Genomic DNA, 27,150 nt, shown 5'->3' with positions numbered 1-27,150 from the left:
AAAGTAAGAGACTGCAGGCTTTAATTGCTTGTCTGGCTAACTTGTCTCTGTGTTGACTTTGGTAGTTTAAAGGAAAGATGAATATTAGGTGGTTTGTGTGTTGCTTGTTGGGGGAGAGATATTTTACATAGATAAACCTGGTAAATTAATGTCTTAGAACTTAATATGTTTTCTGGCTGAATTACTAGCCTGTAGTTGACTTTTTTTTGTGACTGAGATGCTCTTTGATATAGTAAATCAAATAAGAAGATAAGAAATATGGCAGATTCGTCTTTCATGTAAATAAAAGAGGTAAGGTCCTTCTGTTCTGCTCCTGGCACCCAGAGCCTCAGTACCCGCGGAGAGTTGCAGAGCCTGGCCCGCCGCTCAGCGGGCGGACAACTGGGATTCCTGCTGCTGCTCTCTTCTTGAGCTTTTCATCTTCTAAACGCTGATGTTTTGTGCAGTCTCGTAGGGCTGCTCTGACACAAACAGTGACGGGGCTGAGAGATGGCGTAACTGCTGCCTCTCTCCGCTTGCACCTGCAAGCGTGTCCTCACCGGAGCGTGTGGAGGGGCAGTGGAGATGTCCTCCATGGACAGTGCGGTGCTTAGGTTCTGTGATTTGGTGTTCAGATAATGAGATAGTAATTAAAAGTGTTTATTTTTAACTATGTAGACCTATGTATTTATAGGCTTATGATCTACTAATGAGGTCTAAAAAAGCTGATTGCTTGGGCTATTCATACAGAAGTTTTCTTCTGGAGGTCCACCAAGGGTTGCAGGTGGATGTTTAGGCTAATTCTTCTCATCGGTTACAAAAGTTACTCCTTTCATAAACCTCATATGGCTTTCAGCATTAAACTGGTTGCTTTTTGTGGCTCATTCTAATGCTTTTGATGAACTACTGGTTTGCTGTGACCTTTCCCACTCTTTTATTTGTCCTCGTATGTAGGAAGAAATTTAAACATGATGGAATTTCTGGAGATAGATCTTTTATTAAGGGAGTCTTGTTCTCCTTATGTAAAAAGATATTGCAAACAACAAGTCCACAAGTGAACCTAGCGTCTAAGTCTTTTTTTGGACCTCATTCAATGAAAGGCAGATAACTGAACAGTGCTATTATAAATTATATAATCTTTGTATGCTTCAAGGAAGGTATTCCACATGCTTTTTTTTTTTTTGACAAAGCTCCTGCTGACTTCCTGGGAAACCTTGGCTAGCCAAAATTTGGCTTGTGATTGTAGACTAATATCCTCCGCATAGTAAGCATCACTAAATGATGTCTTTTGAAATTCTGGCACTCTTTTGGGAGGCCGTACTGATCACAGAATAGCGATCCTACTGCTCTTACAGCATGTTGCAAACCAGACACTTACAAATGGCATTTGAAAGACTGTGTCGATTTACTCCTGTGTCTTAAAGTGATTGCAGAATCTTTTCGAAGGCTTATCTTTGTGATAGCGTTGTAAATACAAGCCATGAACTGAGAGAATTAAGAAGAAGAAAAACCAACCAAAGTTAGAAAAAACAATTTATTAAGTAGTATCATATAAATAACTTGTTACAAAAATCAATTTGCAAAAAGGCAAATTCACTCTGTCTGTGAGAAATTGTTGTTCAAATTGGTTTCTCATTAAATCCTTAAATTTAATTTCCCCCTGCCCCCCACCCCCAAAAGAGAAGCCAGTACAGTGAACAGGAAATATAAGGGAGAGAGTGCACACTTGCCATCTGACCATCACAAATTGCCCATCCACTCTGCAGAAGAGATAATCATTCCAGCATGGGTCCCTTTGCAAGACAGGGAAGCTTCTAGGTGTAAATCTCCTGGGTGACAAAAATCTTATCGCCCGCAAACATCCCTCTGTGCTGAGCAGGGACCGGATCCATCTGATGCTGAGGGTCCCTTGGCACAACCAGGGGATGTCATCGTGAGAGACTGCGTGGCTGGAGCATGCCAGCAAGTAAATCTTCCCAGGTGGTGGCATCAGTTTCAATTTATGCTTGGAAGTATTTTTAATTAAAAAAAAAAAAAAATCAATACCGAAAAGCATTTATTTTAAGGGTTCAGAAATCACAAATCGCAATAGGAGTTTGCCAGATTGATTTCGCTCAGTAACACAGTTAAGATGCACATAGCATTTATTATAAGGCCTTTCTTTTAAGTTTAATTTTTCAAAGCAATGAAAGTAATCACAGAATTAAAACAGTACAGTGATTCTGAAGAGTTTTATGTGTCAAAATCCAGAACAATTTTGTGTTTGTAGTGTAGTTTCTTTGTCATGTTCACCTGAATGCTTAATAATTCTATACATTTGTGTCTCTAATAAACACTAAAGTAATAGATCATAGAAAACTAAAAGCTTATAGAAAGTGTCTCCAGGTATATTTACATAAATAGTGCAGTCTCATAGGAAAGGTTAAAAGCCCATGGGAGTGGAAAGGATTTCTCTATATGCTGGACTTATGCCTTGTTTGTCAAATCGCCTTTGTGGAAAGAGAAATTTGAAGTTAGCAGCTCCTTTTTTTTTTTTCTTTTCTTTTTTTTTTTTAAAGAAAGCAAAAGACACATGCAGGAAAAAATATAAGAGCAGGTTCTGTAGAAACTCCTTTGAAATCCGGTAACTCTATGCATATAATATGACAGCTTTGTGGCTTTTAAGTGCCATGGGCCTGCCTTGCATATGACTGATTACCTCCCGCCCCGTGCAATTCACTTTCTGTTCTTCTTCCTGAAACTCCCAGTTCTCTGACTCTTGTACTCCCTGTGACCCCAGCCACGGCTTTTGGATACCTACCGCTGAATTTTATGATCTGTTCAGGAAAGTGTTTAGTGTATGACAAATGCAGGTCTGGTCTGAAAAGTATAATATTGCAAAATGATGGGCAGGATCAAGACTGTTTTAGCTGTGACTAAATAAAACTACTGAGGGGAGAGACTGGTATTAAAACACTATGCTGGCTGCTGTGGATTTTCCCCTCCTCCTGGAGCAATGCGTGAGGCTGTAGATGTTAAATATGCTTTTGTTCCTCTTCTTTAAGTACAGAAACAATCTCTAAGAAAACAAGTCTTTCTGAAGACTAAACTGAAAATAAAAAACATTGTGGCTTTAACATTTATTGGAGGAGGCTGCTGTTTCAGAGGTCTAGAGGGGTTGGAAAAAAATCCCTGCCTTTCTCAACTCACGACATAGTTCATACTCATTGGAAGTAGCGTAATGACTGTTAATTTGTCAGCTCTTATTTGACAAGGGAGCTCGGACTGCAGTGTTAATTGAAACACAATTGGGCAGGTGATGGCAGCATCCAGTTGGGACAGCGGTCTTTTGAAATGCTTCATGCTCCCTATAGCCAAAGGAAACGTGGAGAGGTTTAGAACAGATGGTGGCAGGAAGAGCTAACACGGTGGTGGTCACAAAGAGCTACCTGCTCAGGATAACTGTCTGTGATTCACCCTGCAGAATGCCATCAAGATAGATCTGCTGCAGAAATATAACACGTTTTGCTAATAATCACGACAAAGGGACTGACTTTCCTAGAGATCTGCATGGAAATGGCCTGAATTTAATTTGCTTGGTCTGAAAAAGAAGATATCTTTCTTCCTATCCATGCAAATCTCCCTCTGGCTGCTGTAGGAAACCCGGCAGTGTTAAAAGCGCAGGGCCAACAGTGCACAGTCACAACATGGGTAAATCTGCTTTTGAAACAAGGCCAGCTTCCAATGTCCATTATTTCCCCTCTTTTTATTCATACTGTACATGTGCAGACGTGCATTCCCAAAGCCATTTCTCCCTGCTCTGCTTCTTTATGACTGTTCTGCTTTTTATGGTGCTACAGATATTGAGTTAGTTGTTTTTTGTGGGATTGTTTGTTTGTTTTGTGACAGAGAAATGGAAATGTTGTGCCTTGTAACGTAGCCTGACACTTCCAAAACTGGATCATTTGAAAGTTGCCTCTCCCATTCATATTTAACAGCTAGGAAATACCTGTCTATGGAATAAAGTAAGACCTGACAACTAACAAAATAAAAAATGTCAGAAAAATATATCTTAGGACAAATTTAGAAAATATTGGTATTGGTACAAGTGGAGTGGTGTTCTTCTACTCCATCTTTCCTAGCAATTTTTTTACCACCAATAACTGAAAAAAACAGACAACTTGTTTTTCTCATGGTCAGATGCATCTCCGTCTATGTCAGGATTGGGAATGCATCCCAGTCCTGTGGTACTGTCAGTAGAGCCCTGTGGAAATCCCCAAATTCCCTTGTTCGGAGCTCGCTGCAAGTTTCTGCCTCAGCTCTCTTCCAAGCGCTTGTCTACGCAGAGAGGTGTCCTGGCACAGCTGCATTGCAGGCACGTGCTGTCGTGTCCCCCGTACTGGTGCTGCTCTGGGATAGAATTGGTTTTAACCTGAAGTAATCATTCTTCTGGAGGGAAGGGGGGAAAAAATAAAAATCTGGAATAAAGTGACTGTTTTGGCATCTGGGATGATATAGCTATACAAGAAACCTTATTCCATTTCAAGTGTAGAGATGTTATTGTTCTGCAGCAGCAAGGCTGGAAAAGTCTGCCATGTAAACACGCCCGTCTCATGTTAACTCCACTGAATTCCTTGGTATCTTTTAATAGGTTCCCTGTTGTTAGATCAGATGCTTTTCCAAATTAAAAGTCAACTTCATTGCTCATGTCTCTACCTTGCTTAGCTAAGCTTCCTAATAATATTTCTTCTCAAACAAGTGTGTAAGAAAACCAGGCTTAAAACAGCCTTGAAACCCACTTCATAGCCCATAGTCTAACACTTGTTTATCTATAAATGAGAATTCTAGCATTGTGTGACATCATTGTTAAATACTCGTTTCTATCATCTAGCACGCTGGCATGCAACAAAGTGCAAAGAAATACTACTGCAAAGTTTTGTATTCACTGCAATATGGCACTTTGAATATTTAATATGCAGTACTGATTTTATAAATTGCACTTTGTGGTACTGCCAAGCAAGAAGAAAAGACAGAATTAAACACTTCTTGCTGTGTGAGAGATGCTAAATCTGTCTAATTTGCAGGAAAAAATATACCTTAAAACCTAGATGCATAAATAATAATTTGGATGCAAGTTTGCCTTGAATTTTCTTAGAAGAATCCATTTGCTATTCAGGCACCATATTTGTGGTGACATAACATAATTTTATATATGATATATTTACACAACAGGCACGAGTAGCCATTCTCTATTATTTACTGTGTCACTCAATGTACAAGATAAAACCAGCTTTCAATTAAAAGAAAAAAGAAAAAAAAAAAAAAAACGAAACAAAACCCAAACCTCAAATCTTGCGCTTGGACTGCTACTAACAATCACTAAATCGGACAAAATATCTGTACAAACATAGGGAAGTAGTTACAAGGAGTTGAGTGACCCTGTCGTGTTGCTCCACCCCAACGAGTGACTAAGGCAAGGTGACCTGCAGGGTGGCCCGGCCCTTTCAGGGTGCAAGGTCTGTCTTCCGTCCAGCGACGTGACTCTCTCTTCCCTGTGAGCTGGGGGTGGCTTGCAGGGCCAAACACGTGTGCGGTTCCACAGCCGCCTCTGCCGTCCTCTCCGCACACAAACGTGTTTCCTCGGGGCCCGAGGAGGGGAAGGGACGGTTCACTGGCTCCCTCTGGGCGTCCAGCTGGACTCTGAGCTTGAGGAGATTTGCTGGAGGCAGCTCCACGCAGTGAAGGGTGAGACACAGGTGGGTGTTAGGGAGCCATTTGGGGGAGCCCGCCGAGGGGTATGCTGCCTCCACTGACCGTATGAGGAGAGCAGCCCCAAGTGAGGGACCTGCGGCAGGTGGTGCTGAGCATCTGCTGCTCCTCCACGGATCTGAAATCCAGATAGTCCCTCCTGTGTGCCAGAGCTAGGTTTCGGACAGGTTGCCTCCTGAATGCTCTGATTTCAAGGAAGCCGTGAAGGGCTAGACTTTCAAAGGCTTTTGTCATCTCGAATTACTGACGAGGCCCTCCGGAGAACATAATAAGGGTCTAGTCATGCCATTGCCGTTGTGATGGGCGCGACAGGCTCAGCGATGGAGTTGGGTGCCTTGCTCTACTGGACTGAAGCACCGTGAGAAGCTTCCATCAGGGAGACCAGGGGCTCAGCTCCCTTTGGAACTCTGGGTTCCTCTACTCTGAAAACCCATCTAATCTACCATGCCGGGCATCTGAAAGCCACGAGCTGCCTTGCCCTAAACTTGTAACTGTGCAAAGGTTTCCTTCCCAGTCCCAGCCAGGCACCGCAGCGTGGGTGGCTTGTCCTCTTCACCATTTCGCACCTGAAATTATGTCATCATGCTTGTAAAAGTCCAATACTCAGGAATCTTACTGCTCTCTTTATTTAGTCTCTAGGAGTGATGAATTCCAGGGATTAATTTTTAATCCCTTTTAATTTTCTGTTTATTAACTTTTTTCCCTTCTCTCTCTATTTTTAGAGTAAATTGGAGCTGCTGTTTAGCTTTCAGACTGATTCACTTAAGATTCGGGGGAGGGGGAAAATAGATCCATGCCTGTAATTCTGGTATTAAATACTGTTTCAAAATGAAATAAATGAGATTAGTAATGTATGAGGTATATTTAAAAAAAAAAATTCCATCTTTCCTTGGCACAATGCCATGGGCTCTGTCCCTACTTTGGGATGAAGGGTGGCTTTTTGCTCCTGTAATGGGATGTGTCCCATGGCAGCCCCTTCAGGGTTTTTTCCAGATAGCGTCTCCTAGATGGCTTGATTTAAAGAGCAGGAACTGCATGCATTTGACAAACCAACAGACATATTGAGTGGTGCACAAGCTGTAAAGAAAATTGTTTTGGCCTGAGACTATGGCATCTTCTCCCACCTCTGGACAAAAATTACTTAGCTTGGCAAAGCAGATAAGCACACGCACCCAGAGACTTGTCATTAAAATTTTACCTTTTGGTGATGTCTTTAACAACCCTGGCCGAGTAGTTTATTTAAAAAAAAAAAAAAAAAAAAAAAAAAGAGTTATAGTTATAAACCCTACTTTTCAGGCCACTGGAATGACAATTGATTCTTGCTTACTTGTGCATTCAGGGCTTGAATTGGGGAAAAAACCCAAACAACCCAACCATCCAAAAGCATGAGAAATTACTTCCTCTGACAGAATGCCAGCATCTTCCATCTCTAAAGCATTTTCCAAATGACTTAAATAATTCTTGCAACATCCTGATGAGGTAGGCATTATTTCCACACTTTACAGGTATCAAAACTGGGCAGCGAGTCAGTCAGGAAGCCACCCTGGGCATCCAGGCAGGGAAGGTCAGGATAAAAAAACCACTTTCCTCCTTTGCAGTTGCTCCTTTTGCTCTAATGGGCGGCAGTCACCTTGAGGCTACTACTCCCCTCCTGCCCATGAGAACAGGCAGAAGTAGATGGACGTGAAAAGCCCGACTCCCACCTCCCCAGCGCAGTGGCCATCACTGAACTGATGAGCAGGTGGAGGCCGACCATAGCACGGTTATGATCTGCTGCTTCCTCCATGATCTAATGATCTAATCTGGAGTTGGGTTAGATGATTTTCCCCATATCACAAGGCAAGTCTGGGTTAGAACTGGGAAACCATCTAAGAATTAGATATTGGGGCTACTGACCACACACACATGCACGCACACACATGTCTCCAGCAATGCTAGGTCAGAAGAATATATACATAGCAGTCAATGAACTATATATATGTGTGTGTTAGTATGATTCAGTGCATTGGGGGCAATGGTGTGTTCTAGAAAAACACTTGGGTTTAAATGACCACTAGGCCTTTCTACCCTCCTCATGAGTAAAATGCATGTTTGATGTTTTTTCTCAGCTTACTCTACTTGTATAATAAACCTTCATTCCACCACCACTACTTTTGACTATAATACATAGGGTAAACTAGGGTACCTCATTACATTGGGATGTGCAATACACAATCGACAGAGCAATCGTCTGAGCTGAATAGTCTGAATACAAGTAAAAAGAGCAAGTGAGCTTAAACAGTAATATACTCCAATTTACAATATAAGCAGAACAAGTAAAAATATTGCTCCCCATCTCATCCTTTTTTTTTTTTTCCCCTCCACTACTGCCGTGCCTGTAAGATTGGCTTGGTAAACTGGATGCACTAAAAAATAAGAATTTTGCCTCTTGGAAGCTCATAAAATGATACTAGAAAAAGTTTTCTGACGGCTGATCCACACAGACTGCAGTCATTAGACAATTAGAAGGGGTAGAACAGAGAACCCTTTCACACAGCTGTGGAGAAATAGAAAGAAATAGCCACTTCACATATCTCAATGCTGTTTCTGAAAATGAGGAAGGGAAACAAAAATGAACCAAAAAAAAAGGCAACATATTAAGAGTCTTTGTCACTGTCCATAGTGCCATACATATCTGCCAGCTTTTTAAACCGAGGCCCCCAGTCACTGAGGTAATCGTAGTCCTGATCTCCGTCCGTAGTCACCGACTCCAAGGAGCTGAGGGACTCGGCCACAGAACCATTACCTTCGTACGCGTAGGTTGCTAACGAGTCATACGGGGGTGCCGTTGGATCTGTATCATTTTCCTTTAACCTTTGGTTAATGAAATCTCTGACATCCGTGTTATCTCGCGCTGTTGCAGTCCGCCGTGGCATAAAAAGTGTTTCCGGCACGATATCTCTGCGTAATTTATTATCGTCTATGGCTTCGGGATTCCTCAGTGTGCCGATATCAAACGCCTGGGTGTCTTCCTCTCCACCACCTTCATCATTATAACTGACAATGTTGTCTCTGATGTCTTCTTTGGAAATAATCAAAGGCTCTTTTTTCCGCTGCCGTCTCAGTGCTGCAAACAGCACCACTGTAACTGGAAACAAAAATAACAGGGAGAGAGAAAGGGAAAGGTTAATCCCTAACTCCATTAAAACCCAGAAGAAATGCTGCGCCTCTGCTCGAATTCAAAGTTTTAAAAGATGTTTTGCAAAACTGCACACCTGCACGTCGGGTTTTCAGACTGTGCTTGCTCTGCCTGTGAGTACCTTGGGAGATGAAATGGCGTGGATGTGCACTAGAAGAAAGGAGGTGTTGAGCTTGTAAGAAGCCAAGTGGAGTGTCTTTTTGTCAGTAGGCACATTTTTACCCAGAGTCATACAGCAATTTGGTTGCCTTAAGAACAGAACTAGTTTCCTGAGAGTTGGGAAGGAAGAAACACTTTCTCTAAACTAAGTAACATCAGATGTTATTTACCTTGAACCCCTGGGACAAGATGCAACTTGTGCTATGGACAAGGCCAGGATCTACTGGGCTACGGTAAAAGGCTAGCAGAGATGCATTTCAAGATAAGGAAATCTATCCTCTTCCAGAAAAAAGCTTGGAATATGGAGTGGATTTTCAGCCAGCACAAAGTCCAAGTTTATTAACTTCTCTAGCACGTTTTTACAATGCACATGACCTTAAAAAAGTACATGGCTTAAATCTTAGACAGTTGAGATATGATAATGGTATTATTTAATCTGCCAAAGGCATGAAATTTCTCAAACAGATAATTTTATGGCTTTCATTCTAAAGTGTGTGTATATGTACATATATATTTCATTTTCTTACCAAGGCCCTGATCCAAATTTAAATGTGTTTACTCAATAATCATTCCTGGTACTTTTGGAAAAGTGGGCACAGAGTGTGGGAGGAGATATGTTCAACATGTTATTTCCTTTAGAAGCTAATTTCAGATTTCTAAGCAGGATTCTACCTTAAGGTGGTAAATGGCTGAATATTTACATATGAACAGCAGCAAGGAACCAGGATGTATTGCTACTATCACTGTCGCTTTCATAGTCTGAGGTCCACAGTGTCCAGTATTTCAGTGCTGCTGTGCAAACTCTGAGAAAAGACACATCTTGCTGTCTTTAGAGTTCTTTCATAGCAAAGAAAATCAGAAAATGCCTAAACTCATTGATATGAAATGATAAGGTGGTTCAAAATTATTTTTCATTTCAGCTGTGTTTTGAAAATGGTGTGTGAGTTAAAGCACAGTAACTGTTAAAGACGTTTTTTGGCAGTCCCTTCCTCATTTGTCTGAGGACTAAGGGCATCCCCAAAACAAAATTGTAGCCCATTGAAATGTCTTTCTTAGCTTCCTTTGACAAACAAAAAGCTGATTTTTATTTTTATTTTTAAATTTTAAATTTAAATTATGTGCTGCCCTGCAGGATCGCTTAGGGCAAGATGTTATCTGTAGGTGTGCTCAAGCATGTTGTGGAAGAGTTTCGTACTCTTTCTCTCCATTGACTATAGAGGGATCCCGAGAAGACAGGATACAGTAGGAAAACGCTCTAATTCCTGCTGTGTCTTCCTAGATACCATAGGAGTAGTGTGAGTAAGGGAGAACATCTGTTAATATGAGTTGAAAGGAGATAAGTGAGGTGATGAAACTGAAGGAATTAGGAGGAGGGCTGGTTCAGACGATGAAAGCTTCAGGCTCTCACCCTAATGATGAGGATTTACTTACGGTGTCACATAAGGGTCCTAATCTGAGTGCTGCTGTGCAAAAATGCAGTAAGAGTGAATCCTCTTCCTTTACAGCATAAAGCTGTGACACCGTGTGAGAGGGCTGGGGAAAGGTCTATGTGAGAGAACAGAGATAACTGGAGAAAATTTTGGAGAACTTGAAAAACACAGTGTCGATTTTGAATGGGCTTCTGGAATAGCGACCTGTAGAACGATCTGAGAAAGTGTAGGAATGATAGTTTTTACATGGAAGGGTTGCTGAAGTATCTCATTAACAAAACAGTTGTTACACAGAATATGCAAGGATGAGACTTCAGTAATTATGTCACACCTCTGATACTTGGGTTTTCTTATTTTATGCTGAACTTGCAGCCAAAAAAAACCCCATTAGAAGTTATACGTTAAAGTACATCACCTTTAGTTGCATGTCAGTGTTTAGCAGCATCTGAGGCCTCCTGATAAGCCACTAGACTTACTCAAACTGCATATAAACCTAGCAATTTACAGGCACTTTTTGTTGCTGCTAAATTTTAAGTTGTGGTTCAGGTCTGCCCAGAGTATTGTTTTTCACTCAGTAGTGGTTGCACATACAAACCCTGCAACCAGCCTGAAAATAGAAAATTATATAGCTGAGTTAATTGAAAATCTGCTTATGGTGCATGGTGGCGTGAGCAGTAATTGACATAAAGTGCTGCTTAGCACACAGAATCAATTATTTTCGATTGACATAAAACAGGAAATCGTTTAATGTCAGATTGATATTAATGAGCACAGTTGTACTAACGAGTGCAAGACAATCTGCAGCATTTGATTTCTTTTTCTGGTAAGGAACTTGATACAAAGTGAGCTTGGTCCTTAGAGGCAAGGATACCATGTTTTGAAAAATGAATTTAATGGTGAATTAAGGGTAAGATTGTTATTGTAGGAATCATTTCTGAAAATGGGATAGTGCTTATTTGGGCAAGCCATGACTATATTGTTAAAGTCTGAGAATCGCAACGCAGTCTTTGACTCATCACTGGAGAGGGAAATTTTGTTAATAGTGAAGATCAGGATGATTTTGCAGTGGTGATGAGCATGTCCAAGGAAGTACGATTATGGTAGAAAGAAATGGAATCACTGAGGAAACTTTTTCTCCCTGGCTTGACCCAACAGCTGTAAAATTGGTCTGACTCTCTTCTTTCCTGGCCAGATACTAAAAGTGACTAATAATGTCTCCCTGAGAACTGCCTGTACAGTATTGTACAGTTCTCCCCAGACAAATAGCCTATGGCTAGTGGCCGAGGGACCAGTCATCTCTGCTGTACAAGAGAGGTGGAACCTGAGTGAGAAGAATGTGAGAGATGTTACAAAATGTCCTTATTTTTATAAAAAAAAAAATGTTGACTACCTGTAAGTGCTGTGGCCAGAGATCTGTACATTCTCCACACTCAGAATCCAACCTCTTCATATTCACGGGTGCCTGAAAGGGGCGACTTTGCAGCTTTTGAGAGAGTGCTTTAGTAGCCACCCCATTTCAGTATCCTTTTCCAGCAGAACAGAAGCACTGAGACTTCTTACTCCTCAGTTTAGACATGGGAAGTTAATTGTTTAAAACTAACTTATCTGGCTTCCTTCTGTGGTCAACAGAAAGAGACAGACACCTGCAGAGGGAGATTAGTATGGTCCACCTCAGATACCAATAAGGGGATGGGATGAATGTCTCTTCCATTTACAAGAGGGTGGAGCCCAGCTGTCTCCTCTTGCTTGAACATTACTAACTTTTAGATAACTAAGATTAGATAGGATGTGTTCTATACACCATATCTGTAGCAGCCCTCAGAGGAGGAAATACAATAATATAAATGCAGGATAAGACAAGGATGCCTTTGCTTTGCTCTTGTCCTAGCCTTGGTATAATCACTTGTAGCAATGCAAAATAACCATGAAAGGAACAAAATGCCTCTGAGCTACTTACCAAGTAATATAATGATACAGAGAAGAATGGCAATAAGAGCCCCAGTGCTAAGACCAGTGGGATGAACCAAGGCTTCTGCATTACAGGACAGCATCTTTCCTCGGTGGTCACAAGCACACACTCGAATAGTCACCGTTTCAGTGCTACTCTGGATAGGGTAGTCGTTGTCTGATATTACCACTGGCAAGAAGTAGGTACTCATTTCATGCCGGTTATATCTGGTTTTTCGGGTGAAAATCCCTGCTGTGTTGTCTGGAAACACAAAGCACACATTAAATCTTCATCCGAAGACTGAAAGCAGGGATGAGATAATAAAGAAAAGTCTTGCTAGAAATTCACCTCTGTTGTCCTGTAGTGTAAAGTTTGAGCTGCTGGCTGCCTCGGGAGCTAAGGAGAATGAAAACTGATGTCCACTGTAAGAGTCATCTTTATCAACAGCACTTAATGTTTGTATCAGCTGAAACAATAAGAACAAAATTATCTTCAAAGTCAGTGGACCTTATGCTTATTTATGTACTCTAGGATTGTAAAGGAATCTTATTGTGTTAATTTTTTTCTTCTGCTTTAAGGAAGCTGATGCTGCTATGTTGAGCTTAAGAATAGTGATCCATGTGCTTGCTGTTTAGGATCACCATGCTATTGTATCCCATTCCATCAGCCAGTAACATAATGAATTTGAAAGCTGGCAGGAAAATCATGTTGAATTCAAGAGCAGGCTTGGGTTGATGCCCCTCCAGATGCGTACAAAACCTTTGCACGTGACAAGCAATAGAGATGAAAGGTGAGACAGTCCAAGCTGACTGTGTATTTATCTACTGAAATCTCATGTCACAGGAATTGTTTGGCTGAATCTTCCAAATTATCTGCTACTTTGAACCATTTAGTAATAGGACTGGTAGAGTGAGAATTATCTGGCAGGAAATAGTTCTGTCAGACAGGACCTGTGACAGTTACGGACCTGAAACTGTTTTTAAAGGAGACAGTGGAGATGCCTGAATAAGGCAGAGAATCATAGAATGAAAATGAATCAGGGATAACAAGGTGCAGTACAGAAAACAACAGCGTAAAACATACTGTCACGTTAGCTGCAAGAATACTAAGTGTAATCAGATACTGTGCAGCCACTGTTCAGCTTAATTTTGCAAAACCAACAGTTTGATGCAATGCAAAGTGTACCTCTTGATGAGGTGTTGCAAGTAGCAAAACTCAATTAATTTGGAATGTTTTCGTAGTACAAGCAGACAACACACCTGTTCTGCCTTTGCATTTTCACAGACGAAAGTCTCGTAAAACATGGCAAACTCTGGAGCATTGTCATTTACATCCAAAACCTTAATGAACACTGGGACACGGCTGCTTTGTTTTGGGTTGTCTGAAATGATAAAATCAGAAAGAATAGAGATTTTATTTAGCCCAGTTACTGACTCAGTGCAGGGGAAGAAAAGAACAGGCTTAGGGGCTCATGGCCTTAATTCTTCTCACTCACAACACTCCACTTACATTCTGTTGATTTCTGGGGAATGCATTGTGGGGTGAATTCCACAAAATCGTGCTCTGTTATCATTACTTTGATTCTATGTAAGCTATACAGTTAAGGTTGGATAGGAGTCCAAGATGTACAAATTCTTTTGAACACTCCAAGTATGATTATGAATGTTAGATACATATAGAAATATAATACTGGAATTAAATTAAATCAAATCTATTTATTAAACTCAATGATACAGTATGGTAGCAACAAAGTTTCTAGAACATATTCCCTTCCCTAAGTCTGAAACAGGACAACGGGAGAGTCATGAAGACGGGATTGAGTGGGTTTTTTCCTCCCTTCTGTTATATTTGATATTCTGTGCCCTACAAATCTCATGACACAGTTCCTTAAGCTACCATGATTACCATTATGTTATATAAATAGTAACTGCGGCTGTGATCACAAATACATTCTAATCTGTCATGAATTGATTTGGCTGACATTCTAGAGTTAACACTAAAATGTATCAGCTGAAGAACATAAGCACTATATAGAATCTGCAGATCCCCATATGTAAACCTGTTTTTATCCCTATAAGGACTGTATAGTGCCAAGAGAATGAATTTGACAAGGATATTCCTGAGCATTAAATACTGATGAAAATATTGTCATCTTTCTAGATAAAAATTAAAACATTTGGAAATGCACCACATTGTATAGAACATTCCTTTTCCTGGTGGGAGGAGACAGACTTTAGTCATGAAGACATGCAAAATAAGGAAGAAAGGTAACAGGCAGCAACCTTGCCTAGGAGCCATGAGTGATGAAATAGGCAAGATTCTGAGGCAAAAAGTCACATCATAACAACCATCAACTCCTAAAAGGTACAAGACCTGCCCAGAAACCAACTTGTCATCACCGGTCAAAACAAAACCAAGAGAGATTGATCTGTGTCCTTTGTGCTCCATATCACACACAGCTCACCCAGACATGCCCACCTCAGTGCCTGGGACTCTGTGGGTGTGGGAATGTGCGACAGTGAAATCTATGAAGGAAGGAACGTGACTGAAATTAGTTTCTTTTAAAATAAACACCTTTCCCCTCCCTTTCATGAGGGCTCATACAGAGTTTTGCTACATTAATTTCCTACGTGTGTTAATATAGTTTATTAATGCATTTTAACCTATGATTCAAGTGAAAAAAATAGTGCAATAAAATATAGCAGATCTAAGACTCTGTATGCTTCTACAAGCATTCATTATGGTAGCTTGTTGAGTTAGGCTTTAATACAAGTCCTATTACTGTGTTTATCATACTTTTATAAATTCAAAAATGCCTTCTCCAACATTGGCACTGTATATTTTTATTACAGAGCTCAGTCACTTGGACAAAATATTGTGCTTTAAAGCTCCACAGTCGAATTGAAGTTAATATGATTCCATTAGGCATAAACCGCTTTCTAATATGAATCATTGGGCTAAATTCATTCAGTGTATAAAATAACAGTTTAGGTATAATATAGACTAGGCTGAATTCTGTGCTAAAATACATCAATACAAATGTTGAATTTTTATAATAGGCAGAAATAAAAGGTACTTATTTGAAGTCGCAGGACTATTGGCAAGACTATTTTATAAGGGCATACTTTTCTAACCAATACATGCTAATATATTGGCAAATGTGTTTCTTTTCCTCTCAACGATTGTAATTGTTTTCTTTCCTGTTTTTTGAACCATGAACTACATATTTTCATTTTACTTCTAGGTGCTTAAGAGTCTCACAATTTCAAATGAAACTGTAATAAATAGGAACTTCGCAAAAACTCTATGCTTTATGGACATGGGCCTTTTTTCTGATTTAATGGAAATGTAAGTTGAAATATATGTATACATCTTAAAGTCTTTTTTAATCATCTTTCAAATTATTTTTGCAGATTAATTGGTGCAGGTTAATTTGTTTGCATTTACCCCTCAATTACTGCTGGGCTCCATCTCCAAAAAAAGCTCCACAGACTCAATGAAGTGCTTAAATCTATTCATCTCTGTAGTGGTATGTTCTCTGTTGAGCCAGCAACCAAACTGTTAAAGTTTTGGGGTTTGTTTTTGGGTTTGGTTTGTTGGGTTTTTTTTCTGAATACAGTCTCAAAGTCCTGCCAATGTTTGATTTACCCTTAAGTGTTAAGTAAAGAACATTTTAAAATACTCTGGGAATTCTCTTCGGTAAATCATCTGTAATTCTGCAGCTGTGATTCAGTAGCCCTGTGTACTGAGTTTTATTGCCACTTTGTCTTCTGACCATGGCATATTACTGACCCAGTGTTTCACCAACTATTTGCCTGAAACATTCACAGCATGATTCTCTGGGCTGCTGAGCAACTGCAGCTCATACTGGTGAAAAAGAACAACATTCAAAAATAGAGCTACCTAAACTTACTGACAATTTTAGATGAAGGCAAAACAAATTCCGTATTTTAATTTTTTTTTCTACTGTAAAATGAAATTAAGAACAGTCATCACTGAAAGGTGTTTCTCTTTATGACTTTATCTTTTTTTGTTATTTATTTACCTTTTTTTATATCAAAGGGAGCACCCATCAATCTGAATGAGCATCCTGCCTGTGACTTGATTCAATATTTCTTTTAGATTACTTCAGTGAAATATACCTGGAGTTTGATGTGATGCAATGCCACTGATAGCAATCAGTGATTAGCTGGAATTTAGTGGAATGGGACTTTAGCTAGCCTTGCTAGAAATTACTGGGTTTAACTAGGAGCATTAAGGGGTGCTTTCCAGTCTACTCACTTGAGATTAAAATTAGTGAGGTAGCCTGGATCAGACCAGGGCTTGTTTCAACAGTAGCTGCATTTCAGCCAAGCAAATTGCCTTTGGAAGGCATGGAGCCCAGTTATGCCAAATTTGGTGTAGGCTCAGTGAAGCACAGCCTGAGAAGTGGCTTGTTGCAGCCTGGAAGGACTCAGACTAAAGAGGAATGGTAATTAAGACAGAAGCCTTTGTCAGACACAAAAGGTTTAGTTGAGAGTGTTTGGGCCAGTAGAAGGTCTGTCCTTAGGGGAGGAGGCAAAGAATTAAATGAGTATTTCATATAGATGCTAAGTTGGTTTTCACTTAGTGTACTGTTTTCTATACTGTATATTATTTCATCTCCTCTGGGATCAATACAAGTGTTATTCCTAAATGCTATTGCTATTCTTTACTTTTCAGGTGTTTATTTTTCCCCTCCTCCTCTACCCAGGAGCTCAGTCTGTAGTGTACAACTCTTGACCCTAGATTGCTCCTTCAAGACTTAACAGGAACACAAACACCTGACTAACCGGCAGCCAGAAGTCAGTGTTTGGTATGCTGAAACCACATACCTAGCATTGAAAGGTGAAAGCTTTCACGAGAAGGACAAAACTATTAAGAAACATCATTCCTGTAAGCTTTAGCCCAGTACTCTTTTACATAACCCCACCTGCTTGCCTCAATAGCATTGTTTCACATCAGTTTTAAGCTTTAAAAAGACCTACAGAATAGAGAAAGCTGGAGTCAAGTACTCCTTAGTTATACTCTCCTCACCATTCAGCAGCTGACTGAGCTGTATACACGTACACACAACATAAGAAAGTAGAACTTATATTGTCTCAGATTGTTTAAAAAAAATAAAATAGCCATTTAGCCTTTATGTTGCACAAAGACTTTGTGATGGTCATAGAAGTGGTGTTTATATTAGATCTATCTACCATCCTACCGTGTTTCACAATTGTAGGCACTGTGATGCTGCAAAAGTGAATAGAATTTCATTTGCTGTTACTTGACCATGTCACATGCTTATAGTTAATGTATTAAAATAAAGATGATTGTTTATTAAGGTCACCGTGCATACATGTCCTTATCTAGATCCCTGGCATTTCAGCTCCTAAAATGATCACAACTGGTATCACAAGATTACATCTTCTGAGCAATTCTAAACTAAGTGACAGACTGATTTGTAACTATGGCTCGTAATTTCAAAGGATGGTAAAGAAGTTAAAAATGGAAATCCTTAAACCAGATTAAGATCTGGGTACCTCACTCAGCTCAGCCACCTTAGTCTTACTTGAAAACATCCAGCCTGTGCTATATTCAGTCTGGATCAGACTGAATTCAGCCACGGAATGCAGTTTGGCTTTAAACCATCTTTCTTGCTGCATACCAATTTCAGAATTCAATAATCATGTTCAAAATTAAAAATGGCTATTACTGATTAGAAAACGCAGAGTTGTTACCTTTCCTCCCTGCTCAGCTAAGTTACCTCTTCATGAACTGTGTTCCTAGTAAACATAAAACTGCAGACCACCTCTCACAGAGTTTCCGCTTCTTCATTAGTATTGAGTGGACTATCCATATAACCTGACATCTGTCCAGCCGTGCTTTCCACACGCTCGGCTAGAAGCTAAATTCATTACATCAGGGACAGCAGTGGTATTTAGCTTTGACTTACTGATCTCTGCTGCTATTACTGTAATGTTGTGCCATAGCAGTGTTTCCCGGTCAAGGGTTTTTGAAGTAAATATCGAACCATTTCCTGAATTGATGTTGAATACTCTGTCCATATCAGTGTGTCGATCTACAGAATACCTGCAAATACAGAGACATGGGTTAGGAGAATGCTTTCCTTTTAATTCCTATGTTCTTAAACCATTTTCTAAGAGTAGACATCAAACAGTGGGTAAATGGGGTTGACTTTTGTTTTCAGCACAGGCTTCAGAGTCTTTATACATTCACACAAAGAGCTAGTTCTGAGCTACTGGATAATGACGCATTGGAGGTTTGATTTAGAAGGTGGAGCATTGTCACTGAATAAATGAATTACTGCAGAATTTACATACCTCTGAGAATCATCAAAGCTTTGTTTTTAGTGAGAAATGTGAAGTCTGTGTCCTGAAAGATATGAAGTTTATTTTAAGGCTGAGTTGGCTTTCCCATTACAAACCCCTCTTTTTATGGTTTGATATCTCAACTGTTCCAAATAATTTCTGATATAAAATTTGACAGCTGGGGTGTATGTCTGCCTTTCATTTCCCAGCATTTGAAAAGACTGCCCCCCAAAACCAAGTCATCACGGAACCGAGATTCATTATTCCACGGTAGATATCACATAAAGGTTTGCTGTAATTCATTAAAGCTAACATGCTCAGCTCTGCTTGATGGTATCTAGATGTGAAAATGAACGCTAACAAGCTCTGGAGGAGCTCAGAGTCTAAATAAGGATTCAAATTTTCAGTCTGATCTTTCACCACTTCTGCTGAACTGAATCCAACTTTAAAAGCAGAACTCTCCAGTTCACAGGAGAGGGTGCTACCACCCTGACACAAATGCTGTGACTTGGTTTCATCTCTCATGAAGAGAAAATTCTCGCATAAATTATGGAGGTTTTGATGGAAATATGTGTCTGATGAGCAAGAATACAGTTGCATTATTCTGCTCTTATTTCAAGCCTGAAAGGGTGCTGATGTACAGTGCAGGACAGAGCCTTAGGAAACCCAGCGTGCTCCCTTGGTCCCCTTGCAGGTCACGTCGATGGAGACAAGGCAGCTCCTGCTGTCCCTTGTGTCCAGGCAAGGACAAAGATACGGCTGAGCTGGTATGCAGTCAGATGAAAACTGGGCCAGGAGAATGACTGGCAGAGTTTGCTGCTGCTACAGAACTGAGGGACTTGCAGAGGCTGAAGAAAAATTTCCGTTCCTTGCTCTGCCCTAGGAGCAGCTGTGTGACAAGTCCCTTATTCCGCACAGATTTCCCAGTGCCTGTGCAGTGTCCCTTAACTTCTGAGAAACATCATGCGTGGAAGGAGGAGGGGATAGAAGAGTCCAGTTGAAACATGTGATTCTGACAAAGGTTTAAAACGAACTAATTTGCAACTATCTTGTAACTGCTTTTTTTTTTTTCTTGTTTGCAAGTAAAAAGATGGGATATAATATCCACAGCAAATTAGGCTGCTTTTATTCTAAAATGGGAATTGTAGTGTAGCCTACGTTCCTAAACAAAACTATAGCAAGTACTAATTATTTTCAATATATTGTTTTTCTTTTTCCACATTAAATTCCTCTGGAAACAACCACATGAGATTCAAAGGTACTCGCACAGCTAACTTTTTTTTGGTGGGACTTGCATAGACACACTTTGCTAGTTTTTCAGGAGTTGATTTAGTTTTTATTTGTTGCTGTCATTTGACTAATAGTACCGCAATTTCAGCTGCATGCAGTCAGCTGTGGTGTCACTAGCCTAGTTCCTTTATGCAGCAGCATAACGTTACCATCAGCTTGAAAAGAGTACGTGAGAAGGTATGTAACAGGCAGCGCCGACTGATGGGACAGCTCCAGCAAGCCGTGGTGTTTTGTCCAAATCTAAATAGTACATGTGAATTTGTTGACTTAGCTGAAATGTTTGATGGAAACAAGTTTATACAAACCGGTCTGACTCTCTTATATTTTGACAAAGTAAGTACTTGATATGGTAAACATTTCATTTTAACTTTCATTCATTCAGGCTTTTATATGATATCATGGTGGTATTTTGTGAATTCAATTATTTTTCAGGTATTTTGTAGCTCATTTCCATATCTTTCAGCTGAAATACTTTGGTATTTCCATTTCACAGTAAATCTAGATTCTGCATTCCTATTTGAAATGAAATATCAGGATTTGCCATAGATTAGCTGTTCCAGCCAACTGTGATACTATGTTTCAGGCTCTTATTCAGCAAAATATTTAAGTAAGCAACTAGCTTTAGGCATGAGTTGTCCGATTGTTGGGCTCTTTTTCTTCAATTATGCTTTTACTCATGCTTCACATTATGAATGGACTCAAAATATCTTGCTGCCTTAGCACATTTTAATGCCTTGGCATTAAAATAATCACTATAATTAATTTGTAAGATTTCCCAAATTCAATCTGTGGTACAGTATCTGGAAGAAAAAAAAAAAAGTTCTCACTTTTTCTAATGTTACCAGAGCTGTAACACTGAGGACTTCTTCAAGATATTACGAATTTTAAAATATAAGTCCTTGTAAAACCATATGTATATTCAGTCATTTGTACAGTGGAACGTTAAACTCACAAAAAAAACCCCCAAAAACCAAAAACCAAACCTGAGAACAGCTTCTTAATGAAATGTTAATTTTATTTCTTCATATTCAAAAGAAAATACATACAAGGTCAATACAGTTAAAGTATATTCTGATTATACCATTAACCCCGGTCTAGAAGGATGATTTTAATAAGCTAGACTGTCACTTCTGTTTCTCAGTTTGTATAATTCAGTTTCTTTTGATCAAGGACTGTTAATTATGTTGAACTGGTGGTGATTCTAATTTATGGATCATAACCTAGTAAGAATTAAGCAGACATCATCAAACTCATTTTTGCATTTATTTAATGAAATTACTGGTGCGTATTTGTCAGATTTCAGGACTTCATCCCTTTCAAACCTTGAGGAACTGACAAGCCAGAAAGTTAAAAGGTATCTATGTAGATTCCAGTCTCTCCTTGCACGTAACAGGAAAAAGGGGAGGGTGAAAGAGAGAATCTAACACATGCAAATATGTTGTCAGTAAAATACACAAACAAAATTAAGCCTTACATTTGTTTGCAGATCATTTTCATCTGGGATACTTTAGTAAATCAAATCACAGCAGGGAGACAGTTCCAGTGACTGATGAACTTCATTATGCCTCTGAGGAGTTACTATAGCAAAAAAACTCAACTAGCAATTTAAAAAGATCTGATGTACAATACAGCAGTGCCAGTTGCAGCATTATTTTTTTCAGTATGCAGCGGTTCATATTTCTGTTTAGATCAAGCACAAGCAGACCGCAAAACTTTTTTTTTAAAGCACAGCTGGACAATGGAGTATTACTCAGGAGTTTATTAATGTTGCTACACATGGATGCATATTCAAATACAGCCAAACATCTTTTTGTGTATTTTTATATTTTCTTAATGTCATGTCACAGCAAAGCTTATCTATAAGGGCTGGACTGACGAAATGTAGCTCTACCTACACACAGGTCGTGCACGATTATGCACTCTTACAACCAGGGCAGATATCCACTTCATAGTTTGCTATTGCTTCATTGTCTTCTGACGTTCAGCAGCTTGCTGTCTAATGTAACTGCAAGTCAGGAAGATTTGTGGGTCAGGAAGGGATGTGTGCGTGCATCTTTCATAATGCATTTTCATAATGATATTGTGAAGGTTTCCTTTAATGGAAGATCAAAGGGGCTTTCATCTAACAGAGTTAGGGCTCAGTTTGTTTAAAAAGAGAAATCTTTGCTCAAGTAGAGGAGAAAATGGAAGGTTTTCATTGTAATATCAAGTGTCTAAAAATTTTATTTTTAACCATCAAGAAAAATTGACAAGCAAGTGACAAGTCATATATATACAGTCTAATTGCATCTTCCCCGAAGCTCAGAGTGAAAATTGGATTTAGCATCTCTATTGCACGATGGAAAAAAAAAAAATCACCCTGTCAAAAAGATGCAGACTCAACCCATGCCCCTAAATTCTAGGAGATATTCAAGATATTAGCACCATAAAATTACATTTATTACAAGCTAACATCTCTCAGGCTACTGCTCTCCGCTGAGTTCCTTCCCCTCTTGCTGATTTCATGTTTCTTCTTGCTGTGCTTATTTCTGTTACTCTAACCTCTTCCTCATTTTTCTTTTCCTTCTCCTTTCACCTTGATTGTTTCATGCTATTAGAATCTAAAGGAGACAAGTTTTCTGCTGCACTGCATTCATTTTGACACGTCTGCTAAATTTTGCTCAATAATTTTCTGATACTTCAATATGCAAAGTATACTGTATTAAAGAACTGCCCTTTGAAAGATAGGTAAGTTTTAGCACACACATTCAATTAATAGAAAAGAGTCAGTAGGCAGTACTCAACAATGAACAGCATAATCCCTATCCACTGTAAATCACTTATAATTAGAAGCTGGTGCTGGTGTGAAATGCAAATGGTTGTAGTTATCACCATAGGGAAGCAGAGGGAAGCAGGGAAGCACTCCCCCCACTCTCCAGTGCCATTAGATACAAAAAAGTGAGTTCATATGAAGACTGGAAGGGGCCTGGGTATCACCCCAACCAATTGTGCATCTTCATGCTAGCACACCCATGAAGACAGGCTATAGAAGGGGTTTATTCTGTCCCTGCAGTTCACCGAAGTCAGCAAAACATTATGTTGCTCTTTACATTACTATGCTCTGCTAGTCCAGAATTCCATATAATTGTTGTATATCATGATAGAAATTAAAAAGAAGAGCATCTTCAGTCATAGGCTTGTCAAGCTGGTGAAGAGGGCTTTAAACTAAAGTTGCTGGGGGAGGGGAACCTCAATCCATCCCACTCCTACCAGTTGGATGCCGGTGCCAGCAATAGATGCCCAGAGCCCGGAAGAGGATCACAGGTCAGCAGGAGAGCACCTGAAGTGCCACACAAAGGAATTCCAGCCACTCCAGCCAGTCAGTCACCTTCATCGGGGGCCCAGCTGAAATGCCTCTATGCAAACACACATAGCATGGGGAATAAACAAGAGGAGTTGGAGATGTGTGCATGCCTGCAGGGCTGTGATCTTATTGGCATCATGGACACGTGGTGGGATGGCTCCTATGACTGGAGTGTTGGGATGGAAGGATGCAGGCTCTTTAGGAAGGACAGGCAGGGGAGATGAGGAGGGGGTGTCACCCTCTTGGTCAATGACCAGCTGGAGTGCATGGAGCTCCACCTGGGGATAGGTGAGGAGTTGACCAAAAGCTTATGGGTCAGGATTAAAGGGAGGGCAGAGGCAAGGGACACTATAGTGGGGGTCTGCTACAGGCCACCTAACCAAGAAGACTAAGCGGATGAGGCCCTCTGTAGACGATTAGGAGTAGCCTCACATTCACAGGCCCTGGTCATCATGAGGGGACTTCAATCACCCCGATATCTGTTGGAGGGACAACACAGCAGGGCAGAAGCAATCCAGGAGGTTCCTGGAATGCATGGATGATAACTTCCTTCTCCAAGTGACAGAGGAGCCAATGAGGAGAGGTGCCATGCTGGACCTTGTTCTCACCAACAAGGAGGGGCTGGTGGGGAATGTGAAGGTCAAGGGCAGCCTTGGCTGCAGTGACCATGAAATGGTGGAGTTCAAGATCCTCAGGGCAGCGAGAAGGGTGCACAGCAAGCTCACTGCTCTGGACTTCAGGAGAGCAGACTTTGGTTCTTCGGGGATCTGCTAGGTAGAGTACCATGGGAGAAAGCCCTGGAGGGAAGAGGGGCCCAAGACAGCTGGTTAGTATTCAAGGGATGACCTCCTCCAAGCTCAGGAGCAATGCATCCCAACAAAGAGGAAGTCAGGCAAAAATGCCAGGAGGCCTGCATAGATGAACAAGGAGATCTTGGACAAACTCAAACACAAAAAGGAAGCCTACAGGGGCTGGAAGTAAGGGCAGGTAGCCTGGGAGGAATGCAGAGAACTGGGATCACATCAGGAAAGCTAAAGCCCTGATAGAATTAAATCTGGCCAGGGATGTCAAGGGCAACAAGAAAAGCTTCTGTAGGTATGTCAGTGATAAAAGGAAGATTAGGGAAAATGTGGGCCCTCTTCAGGGGAAAACAGGAGACCTGGTTACCCAGGATACAGAGAAGGCTGAGGTACTCAACAACTTTTTTGCCTCAGTCTTCACCAGCAAGTGCTCTAGCCAGACTGACCAAGTCGCAGAAGGCAAAGGCAGGGACTGGGAGGATGAAGAACCACCCACTGTAGCAGAAGATGAGGTTCGAGAATACCTAAAGAACCCAAAGGTGCCACTGAAGGGACCTGATGGGATGCATCTGTGTGTCCTGAGGGAACTGGCAGATGAAGTTGCTAAGCCACTGTCCATCCTATTTGAGAAGTTGTGGCATTCTGAAGTTCCCCTTAACTGGAAAAGGGGAAACATAACCCCCATTTTTAAAAAGTAAAAAAAAGGAAGACCCAGGGAACTACAGGCTGGTCAGTCTCACCTCTGTGTCCAGCAAGATCATGGAGCAGATCCTCCTGGAGACTATGCTCAGGCACATGGAAAATAAGGAGGTGATTGGTGACAGCCAACATGGCTTCGCTAAGGGCAAATCATGCCTGACAAATTTGGTGGCCTTCTGTGATGGGGTTACAGCATTGGTAGATAAGGGAAGAGTGACTGACATCATCTACCTGGACTTGTGCAAAGCATTTGACACTGTCGTGCACGACATCCTTCTCTCTAAATTGGAGAGACATGGATTTGATGGATGGACCACTTGGTGGATAAGGAATTGGCTGGATGGTCGCACTCAAAGAGTTATGGTCAATGGCTCAATGTGCAAGTGGAGAACAGTGATGAGTGGTGTTCCTCAGGGGTCGGTACTGGGACCGGCACTGTTCAACATCTTTGTTGGCAACATGGACAGTGGGATTGAGTGCACCCTCAGCAAGTTTGCTGATGATGCCAGGCTGTGTGGTGCGGTCAACGTGCTGGAGGGAAGGGATGCCATCCAGAGGGACCTTGGCAGACTTGAGAGGTGGGCCTGTGCAAACTGCATGAAGTTTGACAAGGTCAAGTGCAAGGTCCAGCACATGGGTCAGGGCAATCCCAAGCACAACTACAGGCTGGGCAGAAAATGGATTAAGAGCAGCCCTGAGGAGAAGGACCTGGGGGTGTTGGTTGATGAGAAGCTCAATCTGACGCAGCAAAGTGTGCTTGCAGCCCAGAAAGCCAACCATATCCTGGGCTGCATCAAAAGAGGTGTGACCAGCAGGTCCAGGGAGGTGACTCTCCCCCTCTACTCCGCTCTTGTGAGACCGCACCTGGAGTGCTGTGTTCAGCTCTGGGCCCTCCAACATAAGAAGGACATGGAGCTGTTGGAGTGAGTCCAGAGGAGGGCCACGAAGCTGATCAGAGGGCTGGAGCACCTCTCCTATGAGGACAGGCTGAGAGAGTTGGGGTTGTTCAGCCTGGAGAAGAGAAGGCTCTGAGGAGACCTTATAGCAGCCTTCCAGTACCTGAAGGGACCTACAGGAAAGATGGAGGGGGACTTCTTAGACTGGTTACAAGGGCGTGTAGTGACAGGACAAGGGGTAATGTTTTTAAACTGTGAGAGAGTAGATTTAGACTAGATATAAGGAAGAAATTCTTTCCTGTGAGAGTAGTGAGGCACTGAAACAGGTTGCCCAGAGAAGCTGCGGAGGCCCCCTCCCTGGAAGTGTTCAAGGCCAGGTTGGATGGGGCTTTGGGCAACCTGGTCTAGTGGAAGGTGTTCCTGCCCATGGTAGGGGGGGGTTGGAACTAGGTGATATTTGAGGTCTTTTCCAACCCAAACCATTCTATGATTCTATGGAAGCAAACATTAATTAAAATTAGTCTTGAACAAGAATTCATGTGCAGGACATTGCATGTAAACTGAAGGCAGAGAGGGTTTCTGCCCGAAAAGGTTTTAGATTTAGTTTCTTCATCTAGGAAATTAAGACGATAATATTTACTCCTCTCACAAGATGAGCCGAGAGCTTAAAACTTACTCATGCTTCATAAACATTGTAAGATATCTTGATGAAAGATAGTTGTTTGCAGAAGTGCAAAGTATTGATGGATTGGTTTTTTATTAAACCTGCATTGTTCTATTTTGATCTTAAGACTGCTATTGCATTTCCAAGGTGCCCAACCCAGAGACATGCTGAAAATCGACCTCGATTTAATATTGCTGTATTTTTCATTTCCTCCTCCTACTGCCTTGTCAGTAGCAATGAACTTTAATTAAAGCACACAACTATTTAGAAGTTCTTTTATACTCTATCCAGTATGAGTTAAGTACTCCAGTATGTTTTCAAATGTATTGAAACAATATACCTGTTAACTTACAAAAAAATGAAAGCTTAGGTTTAGTTACTCCGACCTTAACATCTCCTCCACTTCTTCTAAGACTAGTTTATTGATTCACAGCAAGTGTAATTTATGAAGTCCATGAGACCGCTTCTTATTTTACACTGATACAAGTGAGATCAGAGTCTGTGTGTGCACATGAGCTGCTTTTAAGGCATTTCTGCTTGCAGTGTAGAGAAGGTAAATGTGACCTCTGTTAAGCAGGTCTGGATGGATGGGAGAAGAAAGGGCTGCTGAATCATGCCCCTGTCATATAGCCTAGAGAATGTGCCACACTGCACTGGAAAATGTTAAAGGTGGAAGGAGAA

At 40.9% G+C, this 27,150-nt stretch overlaps 1 protein-coding gene across 5 annotated transcripts in view; it reads right to left on the bottom strand.

Moving 5' to 3' along the window:
• Nucleotides 1–1,541: 1,541 nt before the first annotated feature.
• CDH6 (cadherin 6) overlaps nt 1,542–27,150 on the bottom strand; it is a 111,576-nt gene continuing 85,967 nt past the window's right edge. For 4 of the 5 annotated variants that reach the window (XM_054816044.1, XM_054816043.1, XM_054816045.1 and 1 more), the window contains 5 exons: nt 18,402–18,538; nt 13,702–13,823; nt 12,791–12,908; nt 12,452–12,703; nt 1,542–8,854 (listed from right to left, as the gene is read on the bottom strand). In XM_054816044.1, coding sequence (XP_054672019.1) covers nt 8,364–8,854; nt 12,452–12,703; nt 12,791–12,908; nt 13,702–13,823; nt 18,402–18,538 — 1,120 coding nt within the window. In that variant the 3' untranslated portion in view covers nt 1,542–8,363. Of the gene's footprint in view, nt 8,855–12,443; nt 12,704–12,790; nt 12,909–13,701; nt 13,824–18,401; nt 18,539–27,150 lie in introns of those variants that run through there. The other variant, XM_054816046.1, reaches the window with a different exon arrangement.

This window comes from Grus americana, chromosome 2 (assembly GCF_028858705.1).
Source record: "Grus americana isolate bGruAme1 chromosome 2, bGruAme1.mat, whole genome shotgun sequence".
Classification (NCBI taxonomy): domain Eukaryota; kingdom Metazoa; phylum Chordata; class Aves; order Gruiformes; family Gruidae; genus Grus; species Grus americana.
Note: the sequence above shows the minus strand (reverse complement) of the source record. Positions and strands in the feature narration are given on the sequence as shown.